At 48.5% G+C, this 17,664-nt stretch overlaps 1 protein-coding gene across 1 annotated transcript in view; it reads left to right on the top strand.

The window, feature by feature from the left end:
* Window positions 1-8,275: 8,275 nt before the first annotated feature.
* Window positions 8,276-17,664, top strand: part of NOTCH4 (notch receptor 4) — a 40,094-nt gene continuing 30,705 nt past the window's right edge. Inside the window, exons 1-4 of the mRNA XM_044419347.1 lie at window positions 8,276-8,410; window positions 9,870-9,945; window positions 13,226-13,494; window positions 16,368-16,706. Coding sequence (XP_044275282.1) covers window positions 8,368-8,410; window positions 9,870-9,945; window positions 13,226-13,494; window positions 16,368-16,706 — 727 coding nt within the window. The 5' untranslated portion in view covers window positions 8,276-8,367. The remainder of the gene's footprint in view (window positions 8,411-9,869; window positions 9,946-13,225; window positions 13,495-16,367; window positions 16,707-17,664) is intronic.

Consider the following 17,664-nt stretch of genomic DNA (forward strand, 5'->3'; position numbering starts at 1 on the left):
GGAAGGCTGTGGATGGAAGCCGGGGCACGAATGGGAATGGCTGGCAGAGTGTGTGAGCGAGTGGATGTGATGCGGCTGCGTCCTTCCCAGGATGCTGCTGCGGTGTGACCGCGTGCGCGTGTGCGAGGCGGTGAATGTGGTCGCGGCGAATGTGGGTGCATGGGGCGTCCCGGGACTGGCACAGGTCGGACCCAGGCGCGGCGTGGCTGGGAATCACGCGCTCAGAGGCGGGCGGAGGGCGGCCTCCAGGCGCAGGGTGCCAGGAAACCGGGGGAAGTTTGCGGATGGCAGCCAGTGGAAGTTGGCGGGCGGAAGCCGGGGATGAAGTCGCCAGGCCGAAGCCGGTGGATGCGCCTGGGGTGACGGCGGCGGACGGCGGCGGACGAGCCGGCCCACTTACCCTCGTGTCCCCCCTCCTTTGCCTTTCCCTTTGCGTCTGGCTTCCAGGGAGGGGACCCAAGCGGCACAGCCTTCCTCGGTGCACCGGCCGCCAGGGAGGCCGAAATCTTCAAGCCCGCAGACAGGTGAGGACAACTGCTCCCTTCCCGAGGCCCGCTAATTCCCCTGCCCTTGGCCTCACACCCAGCCCAGGGCAGGGCGCAAAACTCGGGCTCTTGGGTGATTGGCAGCAGCCTTGGCCTCCTGCTTGCTGGCTGCTGGTTCCCGGGTAAAGGGGCAGGCAATTTGTGTCAGGGTTAGGCACAGTACAGCATGCAAGGGTGATGAATGTTGGTGTGGGGAGAGTTGGTGCAGGCGATATATCGGGGTACACTTGGCACCTGAATCCACTCAAGTCTACTTGCTCTATCCATTTCCTGCACGTTTGAATAAACTCTGTGTACCTCATTCCTAGTATACTTTTAGTTTTTCTTTTCAAAATCATCAAAACTTCCTTGAAGATCTACGTGGAACAAACTCCCATTCTCCATTTCATAGTACCCAGGGCAGTTATAGCAGTCTCTGCCTCTTAATCAGGCCTGTAACCAAACTGAAATGGATCCATCCAGTCTCCTTCTTTCACAGTTCTCTGTATCATCACATACGTCTTGCATTCCTTGTGTTACATGTAATAAACAAGGAAGCCATCTCATATGTGGACAATTCCCTACATGTTCCAGCAGGTGGCAGTCATGGACCCCTTTAGAGGGATCATTAAAACATCAGCGGACTGCAATATGTAGCAAAGAAAGAAGAGGAAAGTTGGTCATTAAAAGTGATGACATCCAAATGCTTTTTTCTTTTTGCAATGAGGAAGTTAGTCTGGTTTTAATAGTGCTGATGAGAATCATGGGAAACTGGTGGAGCACATAAAGCTTTAGAAACAAGAAAAGCAGGGAAACAGAGATGGCAAAAGAAGGAAGCAAACAACACAAAGTTTTAAAAAGATAAATTCAATTTCAATCTAAATTGATCATGGATTTTGTTGTTTGTTGCTGATTTGGCATTTGTATAAGTCTTGTTATTTAAAAAATGGGTGCTGCTATATTATTTCACTTTATAGTTTTGCGGATGCCACTACAGAAATTTGAAAATGAACAATGAGGTCTTTTCTGAAATTTTGCTCTTACAAAGTCATGGTGCATTTTTTTATTGATGCTAAGAACTGTATTGCAAAATTTCAACAAAACAACACCGTAAGGAGACCAAGAATGTAGCTACATAGATTTGAATCTATAAATGTTAATACATGCATGTAAAATTATCTATCAGTCTATGAAAATATAGCTTTCAACAAAGCAGAACAAATATTCCTATAAGTATTTGTTTGCAAGTGGTGTCAATAGACTACCCAATGTTGAAAGCATTGTAACTTCTCCAGTGCCTCCATGATGTCAATCCATTGCATCCTAAGTGAGCATTTTGCCTTCCAATGTTGTAGTATCAGAAGGGGGCAGAGAATCCATTTGCACTGATGACACTTTACTTCCGTGAAGCAAACAGATAATCTTAGGAGGACACAGACATCAGTAAACATTTATAAAGTGCTACAGTATAAGGTTTATCTGTAAAATAACGTCCTCCTCAAAAGAAGCAACTGCTAAACATTGCCAAAGCATACAGTTAAAAGAATTCATTGTGCACACCTCCATCAATTAGCTGACTTAGATAAGTCAATGTTAGAGGCATTGTGGTCCATTGTATCTAACCTTCCTGGAGTTCTACTGGGGATACAACCCATATGTGCCTTGCTGTGCCGAAGGGGCTTGTGCAGCACAATGAAGCTATGAGCCGTGCTGTGCAGGGGCACCCAAGACGGACAGGTCATAGCAGAGAGCTCTGACAAAAGGTGATCCACTGGAGAAGGAAACGGCAACCCACTCCAGTGCCCTTGCCATGAAAACCCCATGGACAGTATGAACAGGCAAAGCAGAGCACATCCTGCAAAAGGTGGGGCTAGATGAATCACAAGTTGGAATTAAGATTGCCAGGAAAAACAACCTCAGATAGGCAGATGATACCATTCTAATGGCAGAAAGTGAAGCGGAACTAAAGAGCCTCTTGATGCGGGTGAAGGAGGAGAGAGCAAAAGTTGGCTTGAAATTCATCAAGAAAACTAAGATCATGGCATCCCGTCCTCTCACTTCCTGGCAAATAGATGAGGAAGAAATTGAGGTAGTGACAGATTTTATTTTCCTGGGCTCTAAGATCACCACCGACGGGGACTGCAGCCAAGAAATTAAAAGACACTTGCTCCTGGGGAGGAAAGCTATGGCAAATCTAGACAGCATACTAAAAAGCAGAGACATCACCCTGCCAACAAAAGTGCGTATAGTCAAAGCTATGGTTTTCCCAGTTGCAATGTATGGCTGTGAAAGCTGGACCATAAGGAAGGCTGAGCGCAAAAGGATTGAGGCCTTTGAATTGTGGTGCTGGAGGAGACTCCTGTGAGTCCCTTGGACCGCAAGGCGATCAAACCGGTCAGTCCTAGAGGAGATCAACCCTGACTGCTCTTTAGAAGGCCAGATAGTGAAGATGAAACTCAAATACTTTGACCACCTAATGAGAAGGAAGGACTCCCTGGAGAAGAGCCTAATGCTGGGAACAACAGATGGCAAAAGAAGGAGGGGACGGCAGAGGATGAGGTGGCTGGATGGAGTCGCTGAAGCAGTCGGCGTGAGCCCAAGTGGACTCCAGGGGATGGTGGAGGACAGGAAGGCCTGGAGGAATGTTGTCCATGGGGTCATGATGGGTTGGACTCAACTTCACGACTGGCAACACCAGGTCTGTTTGAGAGCACAGACCTCAACAGATGCTCACTGATAAACGCTCCCCAGACTTGCTCTTTCTCTTCACCATGGTAGACTGCCTTACACTCTGGCCCAGGCGAAGAGGCTGGAGGTGCAGCAGCTACCACCACTGGCTCAGTTGCTGGCTCTTTGCTTACCAAGTAAGTTGGTGGTAGTGACAATGAGAAGGAAGAAGAAAAGCAAGAGCAACTGCTGAGAAAAGCAACTAATTGAGGGAGGGAGTCAAAGGGCCTAAGAAAAAGCTGAAACCGGCACTACCGTTGTGGGGATTCTTCCTGCAGGGGATATCCTGTCTTAGATTCAGACTGGAATGAGCTGGGCTTCTTCCAGCTCCGCACTTCTAAGATAAACTCAAGACTTAAATAAACAGGAAGAGCTGTGGAAGATATCTTGTCGGAGGAGGCACGGGCACAAGGGGATCTGTGGCAGGGAAAAGCTGCAACTGTGCAAGGTCAGATGAGGTTAATCATCTGGATGCTCAACAGGTGGAAATGCACACAAACACCTGCATTTATACATTGCACAAATAACAAGAGGAAGGGTGTCTCAAAGAGCTTGCAGAATATCTGTTATACAGGGCCAGCCTTGCCAACAAACTGAATGCTGCAAGCCACCTCAGGTGTCAGATGCCTGGGGGCCTTTGGTCATTCCTCCTGAGGCACCCATCCTCTGTCTGGGAGGATAAAGCCTTGTGTGTGGTCCCTGTATGGTGCAGGGGTGGTGCTGGGTATGGAGAAGATGTGGTGTACACACACACAGGACCAAAGGAATGCACAAAGTTACAGATACTAATCTACACAGGCTCGACATTGTGTGTGGTGTGTTTAAAGGCCTATGGACAACCCTGTTTGAGGAGAACATTTGCTTTCAAACGGAAAACCTCAGGCAGAAGGATGCAAAGGAGGGCCAGCAGGTGGTGGCGCTGCTTCACCCAGGACAATCCAATGCAGCAGAGCTCCTCAGAGCCCCTGTGCCTTTACTTTGGGAGGGCAGGTTGGTGAGGCAGATGGCCTCCCAGAGAGTCAGGGCTCCTGCTGTCTCCTAAAATGCTGCTGCCCCATAGCCCAACCTGCCCCTTTCCAACCAGCATGCTGCCCTCAGGTGTGGTTAGTATCCTGTTGCTGAGATAAATTTCCACTGCCAGCACAGTCGCCTTCTGTGTGAGGGGCAGAAAATGTGGCAAAATGTCCCAGGCCCCCCCTTCTGTTCCAGAGATGGCTGAATTTCTCTAGATTTTGCTTCGGACAGCTCTGAAGAGTGAAGCCACCCTCATGCGGGGTGGAATGCTGGAGTTACAGCATCTTACCCAAACCCGGATCCTTTCTGCCTGCAAGTCCACAAACAGTGACTGGCTAAAATAGCCACACTGTGCTGTGGGTTTTGGATGATTAGGAAGACACACATGTTCTGATTGCAAAGACAAACTTCGTAATGCATTCCTAGGTGCGTCTATTCAAAAGTAAACTCTGCTACATTCAGGGGGTTTTAGTCTTAGCAACTGAGAAGAAGATGGTCACTTAAGGCAATAAAACCCGGGACAAGTTGCTGAGGCAGAGCTGACATAGAAAATAATATATTGGAGCCCTGTTTTGGAGAGAGGAGATAAATATAGTAAGTTGGACATGGATAAAGCCAGTCTGGCTGGGGCATCCTGAGAGTTGTAGGCCTTTCTTCTGTCTAAATGAGTTCCCCAAATTACTTTTCTGTGGAAATTTGGGGTGCTGGTCTGGGAGAAAAGATTTCAAGGTGGAATGCGCTACACACCCCTTTTAACCCCAAACCTAGCCCTGTAAGAACCTGAGCTTTCTACTTATATATTTATTCATATATAAAAGGAAATTAATTCCAATTTATTAATTTATGTATTGGCTGATTCAATTTGATTTGTACCTTGCCTTCCACCAAGTAAACTGGCAGTCAAGGCAAGTTTTATATATTCACACAGAAACATTTTGCTGTCCCAAGGTGTTTACAGTCTAAATATCTAAATATCAACACAAGCAAAGTTAAAGGAAAGGGAGGAATGAGAAGGGAATAGACATTCAGTGATTTCAGCTGCGTATGCTTAGGTACTCCAGTGATAGTTTTTCTTCAGTTTTTCATTTGGGCTGCCCAAACTTTGAGATTTTTTTTAAAGTATGTACAGATCTGTATGCATTTTTCTTGGCACATATTTTTGTACACAATTTCCCTTTCACATTTTTTGCAAGTAGTTTTACTAATATACTTTTTAAAATGTTTTAAATGAATACATGGCATTTTTTGTGTGCATCCTTCCCTCATTTATGCATTTAATGGTGTTTTTTTTTTTTTTAATTAGAGAACACCAGTACACATTCTGGAGAACTACACATTTCAAAGGATAATTGAGCTTTATTTCGTGTACTGGGTTGAAATAGCAAAACTAGGGAAGTCTGCATTAAAATGAGAACAAAACAAATTCCTCCTCTTTCCCTATGTGGTGGCAGGGATCCTGGGGATTAAATTGCTTGCCAGGACACTTCTGGGGGCCACACAGCAGCAGGGGGAGGCAGAGCTCAAAGGGGGGAGGTCTTTTGTTGGAACAGGGATGCCAGGGATGAGTGGCAAAGATAGGACACTTGGGCCCACCCCCCTGCAGGGATCCACTGGCCCTCCTTTTAGTGTTGCAGCCTGCTTGCTCCCCTCCTCCTTGCTTTGCTCCAGCCAATGGTGTTGGTGGTGAGGAAGAGGAGCAGAAGCCACAGCCAAGCTGCTCCCTGCCTGCCTGCCTGCCTGCCTGCCTGCCAAGGGAGCACGTAGGAGCAGGTATGAGCAAGTGGCAGAACGCCACTGACAGCACCTTGTCCAAGAGCCCTCTAAAGCCTGCAGCCAGCATGGTGTGCACCTAGGACTAAATTAGAGCTAGATCGTTACAGATCTCATTGCAGGCCTTGCAGGGATGCTCAGTCAGTTCACTGCCTTGAGAAGGAGTGCCGCTGGGGTGGCGAGAGCAACAGGCTGGGACTCAAGACATCAGGTTCTAGTTGTGCCAACTTGGCCCTGAAGGTCACTAGGGGACTTCGGGCCAGTCACTGCCTCACTTGTTGCTGTTACATGCTATAAAGTCACCTCTAATTCATGGCAACCCTGTGAATGAGAGCCCTCCAGAACGTCCTGTCCTTGACAGCCCTGCTCAGCTCATGTAAATGCAAAGCTGAGCCTTCACCCCAGTCCTCCTGCTATTTCGTCTTCCTCTTCCTCTTCTGCCTTCGACATGCATGCCTAGCATGATTGTCTCCTCCAGGGAGCCTCACCTCCTCATGATGCGCATGCAGTAAGATGGGTTCAGTTTCATCACTTTGGATTCCAGGGCAAGTTCTGGCTTGCGGACGACGAGGCTTCTGCCAGCCACCTTGGGATCTTTGCAGGAAAAGGATGAAATCTAACAAATAAAGACCAGCCACATGGAGCCAAAGATGTGCAATTTTTTGCTAGGGATTTTCATCTGTACCTGTTTAGTTCTGTTCAATATATTTTGCACCTTGTATAAGCCAATAATGTTTGCCCTCCCAAGCCTTTCCTTTGTGGAATCAGTTATTTGGCCACAAGTTGCTTTCTCCGTGTGCAATGAGAAAACGGAGCATTCTTCTCTAAGGACTGTGGGGCTGAGGGAGGGGTTTCCATCTGGGCCTCAGTAGGCCGGATGGGGAGGCATCAGAGGTACGATGAAACTCAGGGCTGGAGCTCACGCTCCCTGCCATAAATCATTAACGGATTTGTTAGGGTGACCACATGTCCTCTTTCCAGAGAACCATCCTCTGTCTAAAGGGTTGCCATAGGCCTTTCTTCTGAAGGCCTCTTTTCTCTGAAGGGTGGTCCGCTCCCAGATAAAGACCAGCACAAGGCAGATCAGAGGCCCTGAAGTCGCCAATCAAAAGTAGTCCCTGGCAGCAGGGTGAGCTAGGCACGCTGTGTGGAATTTATCGTATTTCTATATAAATTATAATAAATATATCTACATTTGCATCTATATATATATAAATTAGCAAAGGCAAATGGCATTCCTAGATAGTCACTGAGTGGCACTGGGGCCTTTTGCAGTGGTTGGATGAACTTCCCTGATGTCACAGGGAGGTGCAGCTGGCGGAAAGGTTCCTGACTGCCATTGGCTTGCCTGCTGTGACCTCAAAAGAACCACCTGCTCTGCTCAAAGGGGCAGGAAACATGGGAGAAGCAAAGAAGCCTATCAAAGGTTGGCAGTGGTCCAGAAGAACGAGGGGAAGCAGGCAAAGGAGGCACAGAGAAAAACCACGAGCAGTTTTCCCAGAATGGACCGGAAACTGAAGAAAGCTGAAAATGTTCACAATGTGACTTGAAAATAGCCTGCCAAATCTTTTGTTGCTGGACACTAATAACCTATTTAATCAGCCACTTTGTGTTCTACGCCGCCAGCAGTGGGCTGGCAGTTGTAGTAGGAAGGTTGGGTGCTCTGACTCAAGCCCATGTAATTCTTGGCACATCTCTCCTGAATGGAAGTGACTTGATACTGCAGAGAACTTGACAAGCTAAACCTGAAATGGGCAGGATTTGAACTTGGGTCTCCAGCATCGAAAGCAGCCGTTTTCATTATGGTACAAGGTTTGTCAGGAGCAGGAGTGTATTTGGCCTGCTGTGGAAATGCAATCTGGCAGGCCCGTTTTCCAGCACCAGGTTGCAATTTCTGTGGAGTCCCCGATTTGCTGTGCCCAGTGCCATCTCCCTGGTTCTGTCCCCAACCCCCAACACCCCCCCTCCTACATGTTGACAAGAGTGCCCTGGGTAACAGGAAACCTTTCCCCTCCCAGGCATTGTGTGGGTCAGGAAGTCTTCGACAATGCAGTACAGAGCCAGCAGGATGTGCCTTGTCCTTTAGTGTGTGTATGGGAAGGAGGGGGGATGCAACACAGAGGAATTAATTGCACAGAGTTGTCCGACCCGCCTGCAGATCTGGAGGGCTTAAGTGAGTGGGGGGACCTTTTGCTCTGCTTCTGTCTGACAGCTTGCTTCGGAGCTGGACCCTCCTTTGGACACCTGTGCTCTGACTTCCAGGATCACTTCTGGAGTTAAAAGAAGTCGTGGGGGCTGACCGGAGGTGGCCGTGGGGTGTTCTGCAGACAGGATGAAGCACTTGCTGCTCCTGGCTTTGATTCCACTCACTCGAGGTAAGTCAAAGTAGTGCAGCTTCTGGAACGGGGCAGATCCTTGATGGGTGGTCAGCACTGCCAACTTCTGAACCAGCTTTCGTAGCTGACCGTTCAAAGCGGGATCCACCTGCGGAAGCACCAGGCATGCAAAGCCTCATCCTCTTGGAGGGAGGACAGCTTGCCCAGTCCAGACCAGGATGCCCTGAAAGGGCCCCTTGACAAGTTTAGCAACCAGATGCCAGGCGAATCACCTCGCAGCCGATGCAAATCTCGGGCCGATCCAGTGGCACTGCTTCTGTCTGTGAGTGCGTGTGCTTGCATGGAAATGGAGCAGAACAGAGAGCAGGTCCTTGTGCCCTTGGGCAGGCATGTGCAAACCATGTGCGAAGGTGGAACACTTGAGGGTGTCATGGAGGAAGGGAACTGTGGAAGGGTTTTATGTGTTTTTTCATTCACACGTGTGACACACAATAAGCAAAGTGGTCACCTGTACATTCAATTTTGTGCATGTGTGTGCTTGGGAGGTCCTTCCCCATCCTGCTACCTCCAGCCCTTTCAGCTCGAATGGCCAGGGAGTGGGGCTGAGTCCTTCCGCACAGGGCAAAACTTACTTTCAACCTGTATTAGCAGCTACGTCTCTAAGTGGCATATGTACCACTTATTACTCTAGAGAACAAGCAGGTACCGCTGATCACAATTGTGCTCTTAGCATGGGGGGGGGGTATTAAGCACCAGAATATGCCCCCTATGCCTACCAGAAAGTAAACATGGATAGAGAAAATGTAGCACGTAGATACAGATTTAAAGTCATTTCTCTTTCATCCCTTTTCTCAAAATGGCAAATGAGGTGGCCAGCCTGTCTGGGGGCTGCTTGTGCGGCTGGACGCTTCTCTGTGCAACAATGGCGCCAACAACAAATCTCCACATGTGGAAACAAGCATCCTACACGGCAGGGGAAGGCCAGGCTTGACCCTTTCTGCTTCGCGGGAAACTCTTCTGCGTGCAGGGATTTGCTGTGCAGTTGTCTGGAGTGACCTTCAGCCCCGGGCTTGCACCTGCGCGCTGAAGTGGTACAGCCCAGAAACGAGTTTCCTACCCCCTCTGCTGTTTATCAGAACCAACCCTGTTGATGTAACATCTTTGGTCCATCCAGTGGTGCACTTCAGTAATTTGGGGTTTGGATGCAATGGTTTTAAGAAATCTGCTCTTTTGATCAAGGTTAGGGAATGCCTGGTCCTCCAGATGCTGGAGGCCAACGCCCATTGGCTGTGCTGGCTAGAGTGGATGGGGCTTCCGGCCCAAGAACTTCTGAAGAGCCACGTGTCCCCTCTGCTTCTTCGGGCTCTGATGTCACCCCCTCCAAAATGCAGTGCATTGGCCCTGTTGCCTCTGGGGGACCCTGTAGCGCATTCTGCTCAGAGGGCCCTGGACGTTTGCCAGGCCCTGCCCTAATGTCACCAATGGCTCTTCCTACCAGGTCTGCCCTGCTCCGGAACTTCCTGCAAGAATGGAGGGACCTGTTTGAATCATTCTAATGGGACTTTCACCTGCCAGTAAGATCTATGATTTCAGAATGCTTCTGATTGTTTTCTCTGAAAGGCTTATGAGCCTCTTGCCTTGCCTTGCCTTGGTCTTTTAGGGTCCTTTTGGGTCTTTTGGGGGTCCTCTCCTCTCCTCTTCATCTGTGGAAGAGGGGGGCAAAGGAGGGAAAGCTGTGATGCCTTCAACTCTGTACCATGAAGCGTAGGTGAACAGTAGTGCAGGCATGTGGCGTTCTTCTATACAGAAGAGTAGCTCTCTGCATCTCTGTGCATTTCTACTCCTTACATGAATCATACAGTTGGAAGGGGCCTAGCTGGCCATCATGTCCAACCACCTGCTCAATGCAGGCCCCAAGTCATACCTGCACATTTCAACCTGGTCCAATTATGCTAAGCTTCCAAGATGAGGTGGGATCAGGCACTTTAGGCTATATGGAAGCATGGGATACACTGAGAAAGCAACGGGTGGGTGAAGTGCTGGGTTAGAAATTCAATGAGTGCAATTTTCCCATCACTTTATCTCCTACCACAAATCTAACTGCACACTTTCCTGGGTTTAAGGAAGGGGTTGTTCAGACCCTGCCCTCAAATCCCCAAGATAGCACCTGGGGCCATTTGCAGTTAAAGACCACCCTGCGAGGGAAAACAGCATCTGTATAAAAATAAACCACCTGCCATAACTAGGTCAGTGGAATGGCAACAGAGAGGGCCAAATTTCCAGGAAGGTGCTCTCCATTTAGACATGAACTATGCAAAGGATGACTCAGCCTGAATTTATTCTCACTTCATCCTGCCCCACCCTTCCACCAAGGGGCGGAGGGTGACATGATGCATCATTTTCCCATCCTGCCCTTTTTACCACCACAACAGCCCTAGAGGGCAGGTTAGGCTGAGCCAGATCCAGGGGTACCACTGTCACTTACTTACTTACTTACTTATTTAAAACATTTCTATGCCGCCCCATCTCAATCAAGCCTCGGGGCGGCTCACAAAACATCAATAAATAACAATACAATAAAACCCCAGTGCAATAAAACTTCAGTGCATTCTCGGCTAAAAATTAAAAAAAACCCTAGTTAAATAAATAAATTAACAATTAAAATAAGTTTTAAATAAAAAGGACTTAGCCTGGCGCCGAAAAACAAATAACAACGGCGCCAGGCGGACCTCTCAGGCGAACCACTTCATGGTTCAAGCAGGATTTGACACTGGCCTTTCCTCATCTTGCCTTCCCCAGCCCTCAGATTGCTACCTCATGCCCCCTGTCAGAACGCTCTGCACATTCTCAGAGACACTTCTTCATTATCTTTCCATCCCCAATCTCCCACACCCCTAAGACTGAGTCCTGACATCTGATGTAACGCCTGTGATAACAGGAGCCATGTGTGCAGGGGCAGATGGGATTAGGCTATCATCTCATTTGTTTCCTTATTTAGCACTCTGCCTTTCTGTCTGGAAATGGCCCGCCAGGTGGCTTGCACCACAGAGAGATGACAGAAAACAATATGGAAGCACAAACCTCAAAAGAACAATTAAAAACAAAGCAACAGAAGAAAAACGATACTCAGTGCAGCAGGCTTGCTTGAAGCAAGAGGCCTCTGTCAGCCAGCAGAGGGGCAGCAGGGGTGGCAAACCCTGTGCTCTCTGCAGGGAGCTTCACAGCCTCGGAGTGGCCCCCAAGAAGGCCCCTGAAGGCTCCCTCTCATGCTGCCCCCAGGCACACACCGGGAGGTGGGAGGACCAGGAGAAAGGCCCCCTTAAAAGAGCTTCAGACCCAGGTAGATGCATATAAGAGAAGGTTGTCTTTCAGGTAGCCTGGCCTCAAGTCATATATGGCTTCACATTATTTATTGTATGCATTTATTATTTGATTTCTAACTCACCCCCATTAGCCACATGGCTCGCTAGGCAGCTTATAACAATAAAACCATATGAAAACAGTATAAAGTCACAAAAATCATATTACAGTAAAACAGTAAGACAATAAAAGCACACCCGCCTCAACTTGACGGAACTAGTGATTGCAGACATAAAAGGCATTCCACAATAATATAATACCATTAAAACATTAAAAACAGTTTAACAGTTAAATTACCAGTGAAATAAAAAGGTCTTTGCCTGGCACTGAAAAGAGCATAAAGAGGGTGCCAGTCGGACCTCTCTGGGAAGCTCATTCCAGAGTAGGGGTGCCATTCCCAAAAAGGCCCTTATTGTTGCTACCCTCCTTTTTTTCTGAGGAGGTGGCTCAGAAAGGTGCCAGGTAGTTTCGTACAGGAACAGGCGCTTCTTGAGATACCCTGGTCCCAAGCCATTTAGGGCTTTAAACCCTACCGTCAGCACCTTTATTAAGCAGTCGAGAACCTATAAAGACAGTGAGGCATAGTGGTTGCAGTATTAAACTGGGACATGGGAGATCCAAGTTCCAATCTCTACTCACCTATGAAGCTCACTAGGTCACATTGGGTCAGGCATAGACTCTCGGCCCCACCTGCCTTGCAGGGCTGTCGTTCGGAGTATAACATGTTGAGGAGAACCTTGTAAGTTGGCTTGGGTTCCTTGAAAGAGGAAGAACCACAGAGTATTAATCTAATGTGATGATAATAACAACCAGTGCTTTGAATTTTGCTGGGAAAATAGACTGGTAGCAATGAAATGGTTGTAATAAGAGAGTCACATGTTCCTCAGGCCATGGGATCAAAACTCTGACTGCAGCATGCTGGATTAGCTGAAGTTTGAACAATTTGGAAGCGGCCCCACGCAAGAGTCCATCTGAATAACCCCGATGGGATGTAAGAAGGGCACAAGTGACTGTAGACAGATCAGACGTGAGTCCAAGTCAGGGGCACACTTGACACACTAATTCAGGTATGAAGGCACAATCCGGGCCTCCACCAGAACCCAGGCATCCAGGATAAGCACTGAGCAGTGTGGTATAGTGGTTAAGTGTACAGAACTGGGACTCAGGTGATCTGGGTTTCAGTCCTCACTTTGCTGTGGAGCCAACTGTGTAACTTTGATCCTGTCACAGACTCTCAGCCCAGCCTACCTCACAGGGTTGTTGTTGGGGGGCAAGATTGAGAACAGGAGGAGGAAAATGATGTAAGATGCTTTGAGTTTGTTATAGGAAAAAAGTGGGATATAAATGTAATAAAGAAACCAAATAAACTGTGATGCTGAGCCTTTAGGAGGAATGTGACCCTGTTTAGCACTGACTGAATCCTTTTCCCCTGCTCTGTCTTCTGACCAACCAGGAACACCTCTGTCCTTTCTTTCCACATTGTTCTCTTGGCAGGTGCCTTCCTGGCTATGAGGGAGACCTGTGCCAATTCGTGGACCCCTGCACCCTTGGGCCCTGCCAGAATGGGGGTACCTGCTCCCTCCAGATTGTCCGCCCCACAAGCCCTCCTGCCTTCACTTGTGTGTGCCCTCCTGGTTTCACTGGGGAGCAATGCCAAGGCATGGTGGGAGATCCCTGCTTCCCTTCGCCCTGCCAACACGGAGGAGCGTGCCAGCGACTCTCTGGGAACCAGTACCAGTGCCAGTGCATGTCAGGATGGACAGGTACGGTGGGCAAGAAGAGACATGCCTGTGGGGCTGCTCCTGGGAAAGGGAAGTCTGGTCTAGTGTGGGCTAGATTCGGAACTGGACCTCCCATGAGGTGCTGAGTGTTCTCCACCTCAGGTTGCAGAACAGGAGTGGCAGCAAATCATGGGGCGACCCTCCACCATGCAAGTCCACTGCCACCTCACTGGCCACACACTCCTGCAGGGGAAGAGCTGCCAGCCAGGGCCCCTGAAACTCTTGCCCTCCGCTGGCACACTGACTGGGCCGTTGGAGCAAAAGCTGAGGCACCCAGCCCTGCACAGTGGCAGGCTCTTGGGCTCCTGCTCGGGAGATGGAGCACACGGCCTCCCTGGAGACACACCAGGCCCCAAGCGCCTGAGGGACCCAGGAAGCTTCAGCACCATTCCAGGATAGGCAATGTATGCACCTAGGGCTGGATCCAGACTTAGAGAAGATTCATTAAAATCTGTGGGATGTGCGTTAGTGATGATAACTACTACTTCCCACCGATTTTAGTGGATCTGCCCTAAGCATAAATGAGTCTAGATCCACCTAATCTGGTGCGGCCTATTCCAGTGGTTCTTACCCTTAATTGTTTAGGTTTTTATTCCATCAGGCCTTTAGCACATACGCTGGTTCGCTGCTGAAGGGCATTTTAATTGATGGGTGTTGCCTCTTCCCCCTTCCCCTATGGTGCTTCCTCAGATGAATGAAAATGGCTGCCACCTTCAGAGGCTTTTGGACCACAACTCCCAGAATTCCCATCCAGCAGGGCCACTGACTGGGAATTCCGGGTGTTGTAGTCCAAATGTGTCTACGAGCCACAAGGCTGGGGAAGGCCAGCCTGGCCCTGTTGGATGGGAATTCTGGGAGTTGCGGTCCAAATGCCTCTGAGGGTCACAAGGTTGGGGAAAGCTCATCTAGACAAAATGCAGGGTGTGAGGGCTGACCACAGTGAAGATTGTTGCCACTGCACCTCATGCTATACAGAGATGCATGGGAGCCTCCATGTTTGGGTGGAAGTCACTGCACAGTGCCTCCAAATGATGACTGTTTCCTTTCAACATTCCTAATCCTGTGTGGATCATATACTGTACTATTGGGACCAACTGTCTGAGTCATCCAACCCCTTTATTTTTTCCATTAGGAAATGGTTGGGAGGTCCCCCTACACTGGGGATGGGGGTGGGGTACACCATCTTCTTGTGCCATTGAAGAAAATGCTTAGAAAAAGCCTTGCATGGCACCCCTTGCTGTCAATCAACCCCTTGTTCTTCTGCTACTGTGACCTCTTGAGTCACAATTGCAGAATGGTGTCCCAGAGGTAATTTAAACCCAAGTGTAACACCAGTTTCTGTTGGGACAAAACCAAGGGAGAGCCCTCCCTTCCCTTCCCTTCACACCCTGCTTGTAAGTTTTCAGGAAAAATCTCTCTGGCTACTGTCGGAAACAGGACGCTGGATTAGAATGGCCTTTGACCTAACATTCTCAGGAGTAATCTGAGGGAAGGAGGGAGAAACGCTGGTATGGTACACTAATTTTAATTTCCTTTTCTCCTTTCTATCCTCATAACAACCCTGGGCAGACTCCATGACTGGGCCAGAGTGAGCTTCTTGGCTGAGTGGAAAGCAAAATGCAGATCTCCCAAGTCCCAGGCCAGCCCTCTAACTATTACTCCACACAACCTCTCACAGTCTTATCTGCACACACACACCCCACATATACACACACTACTTTGAATAAGAAGGCATGCAATTTGTTGTTATGTGCCCTCAAATTATCTTTGACCTATGGCGATCCTCTGAATGAAAGCCCTCCAAAAGGTCCTGTCCACCACAGCTCCATTCAGCTCTTCCAAGCTCAAGGCTACGGCTTCCATTATGGATTCACTCCATCTCCTATTTAGTGTTCCCCTTCCTCTTCTGCCGCCAACTTCCCCTAATGTGACTGCCTTCTCCAGGCAGTTTTGCCTTCTCATGATGTGCCCAAAATATGAAAGTCTCAGTTTTGTCACTTTTGCTTTCAGGGAAAAGTCTGACTTGATTTGATCTCGGATTCCTGTGCTTGTCTTTCTGTAGGATTGTTGTTGTTAGTTGCAAAGTCGTGTCCGACCCATCGTGACCCCATGGACAACATTCCTCCAGGCCTTCCTGTCTTCCACCATCCCCCAGAGTCCACTTAAACTCACACCGACTGCTTCAGTGACTCTATCCAGCCACCTCATCCTCTGCCGTCTCCTTCTTCTTTTGCCATCTATTGTTCCCAGCATTAGGCTCTTCTCCAGGGAGTCCTTCCTTCTCATTAGGTGGCCAAAAGTATTTGAGTCTCATCGTCAGTATCTGTCCTTCTGAAGAGCAGTCAGGGTTGATCTCCTGTAGGACTGACCAGTTTGATCGCCTTGCGGTCCAAGGGACTCGCAGGAGTCTCCTCCAGCACCACAATTCAAAGGCCTCAATCCTTTGGCTCTCAGCCTTCCTTATCGTCCAGCTTTCACAGCCATATATTGCAACTGGGAAAACCATAGCCTTGATTATGTGCACTTTTGTTGCAGGGTAATGTCTCTGCTTTTTAGTATGCTGTCTAGATTTGCCATAGCTTTCCTCCCCAGGAGCAAGCGTCTTTTAATTTCTTGGCTGCAATCCCCATCTGCGGTGATCCTGGAGCCCAGGAAAATAAAATCTGTCACTACCTCCATTTCTTCCCTATCTGCTCACTTGAAAATGTGGCAAGTCACCCCTGCTGTGTTGGGGCGGGGGATCTCCCGCTGATTCTGCCAGATAGGGCCTCAGACCGCTGTCCTGGGTTGTACCCTGATGGTGTCACTGAGAAACAGCCAAGAAGCATTGCCTCACATGTTTGGCTTCCTTCTAGGAAAGAACTGCCAGCTCATGGACTTCTGCCCAGCAAATCCTTGTGCTAACGGCGGAACTTGCGTCATTACCTACCCAGTCATCGTCTGCCAGTGTCGACCCGGGTTCGATGGGCACACCTGTCAGCAGGACATCAATGAGTGTTTCGCAGACCCCAAGCCCTGCCTCAACGGGGGCACCTGCATCAATAACATCGGCTCGTTCCGTTGCATCTGCCCACCCAGCAGCGCAGGCCTACTCTGCCAGAACCGCCTGGGACCGTGCACCCCCGGCGTGTGCCTCAACGGAGGGACTTGCCACCATGTGGACGAGCGATACCACGGCTGCTTGTGCCCCCCAGGTAAGCATCCAGGTGTGACGTCCAAAGAACCGGGTTCAACCTGCATTAAATATGTGAGATGTTATTTATGAGATTTGTCTTTCAACCAAGAAAACGAGGTCAGGGTGTCTTGATGAGAGGCGGAAGGCGGAAAGGGGGCCATTCCTCCAGGTCTGCTGAAAGGCTTCACCCCCCCCTTCTCTCCCCATCCCCTTTTCCTTGGTGTGTTGTGCCTTAGATTGCAAGCCTCTTGTATGTCTGATTATATGTAAGCTGCTGCAGGAGTCTTTTCAGCTAAGGAGCAGGATAAAATTAGGTAAACCAGCTGGATAGGTAAATAGGTGGGCAGGCATGGTAGGGACTGCTGCGTTCTCCAGATATTTTATCTGTCACTCTGAATGTTGTGTATGGGGTTTGCTATCAGGCATTTCTGCTGAATAAACCAAAAAAATTGAGCTGAGATTTTTAAAAAATCACAATATCTATTTATGCAATTAATGAAGATATTTTTGCTTTATAAAAATGTCCCTAAGTCTGCTAGCAATTTCAATGAAATTAAATCATTAAAACAATAAAAGGGGCAATGCCCAGCAAGCAATCCAATAGCCAAGCAAATAGTATGGCAAACTGGGACCAAAATATCACTAAACCAGATTGCAAGCATCACTTTTTAACAAATAAGCTTTCTTGTAAAATTTCAACAGAACAAAACAGAAAAGAGGGAGAGTAACATGTAGCTACATAGTTTTGAATCTATGAATTTTAAGGGATGGATGGAACTTTCGAAGAATGATAGACACATTTTAAAAAGCAGACCACATATCCATAGAAGTGCCCATTTGAAGGTGGTGTCTATACAGTACCCATTCAAATATTAAAAGTGTTGTTAGGTCTGCGATCCATTCCATTACTGGAGGGGAGCATTTATCCTTGTCATACTGTAAAATCAATCTTTTAGCTGTCAGAAGGGCCCCATTTG

Source organism: Varanus komodoensis, unplaced genomic scaffold (assembly GCF_004798865.1).
Source record: "Varanus komodoensis strain SLA01 unplaced genomic scaffold, ASM479886v1 scaffold102, whole genome shotgun sequence".
In the NCBI taxonomy this organism is placed as follows: domain Eukaryota; kingdom Metazoa; phylum Chordata; class Lepidosauria; order Squamata; family Varanidae; genus Varanus; species Varanus komodoensis.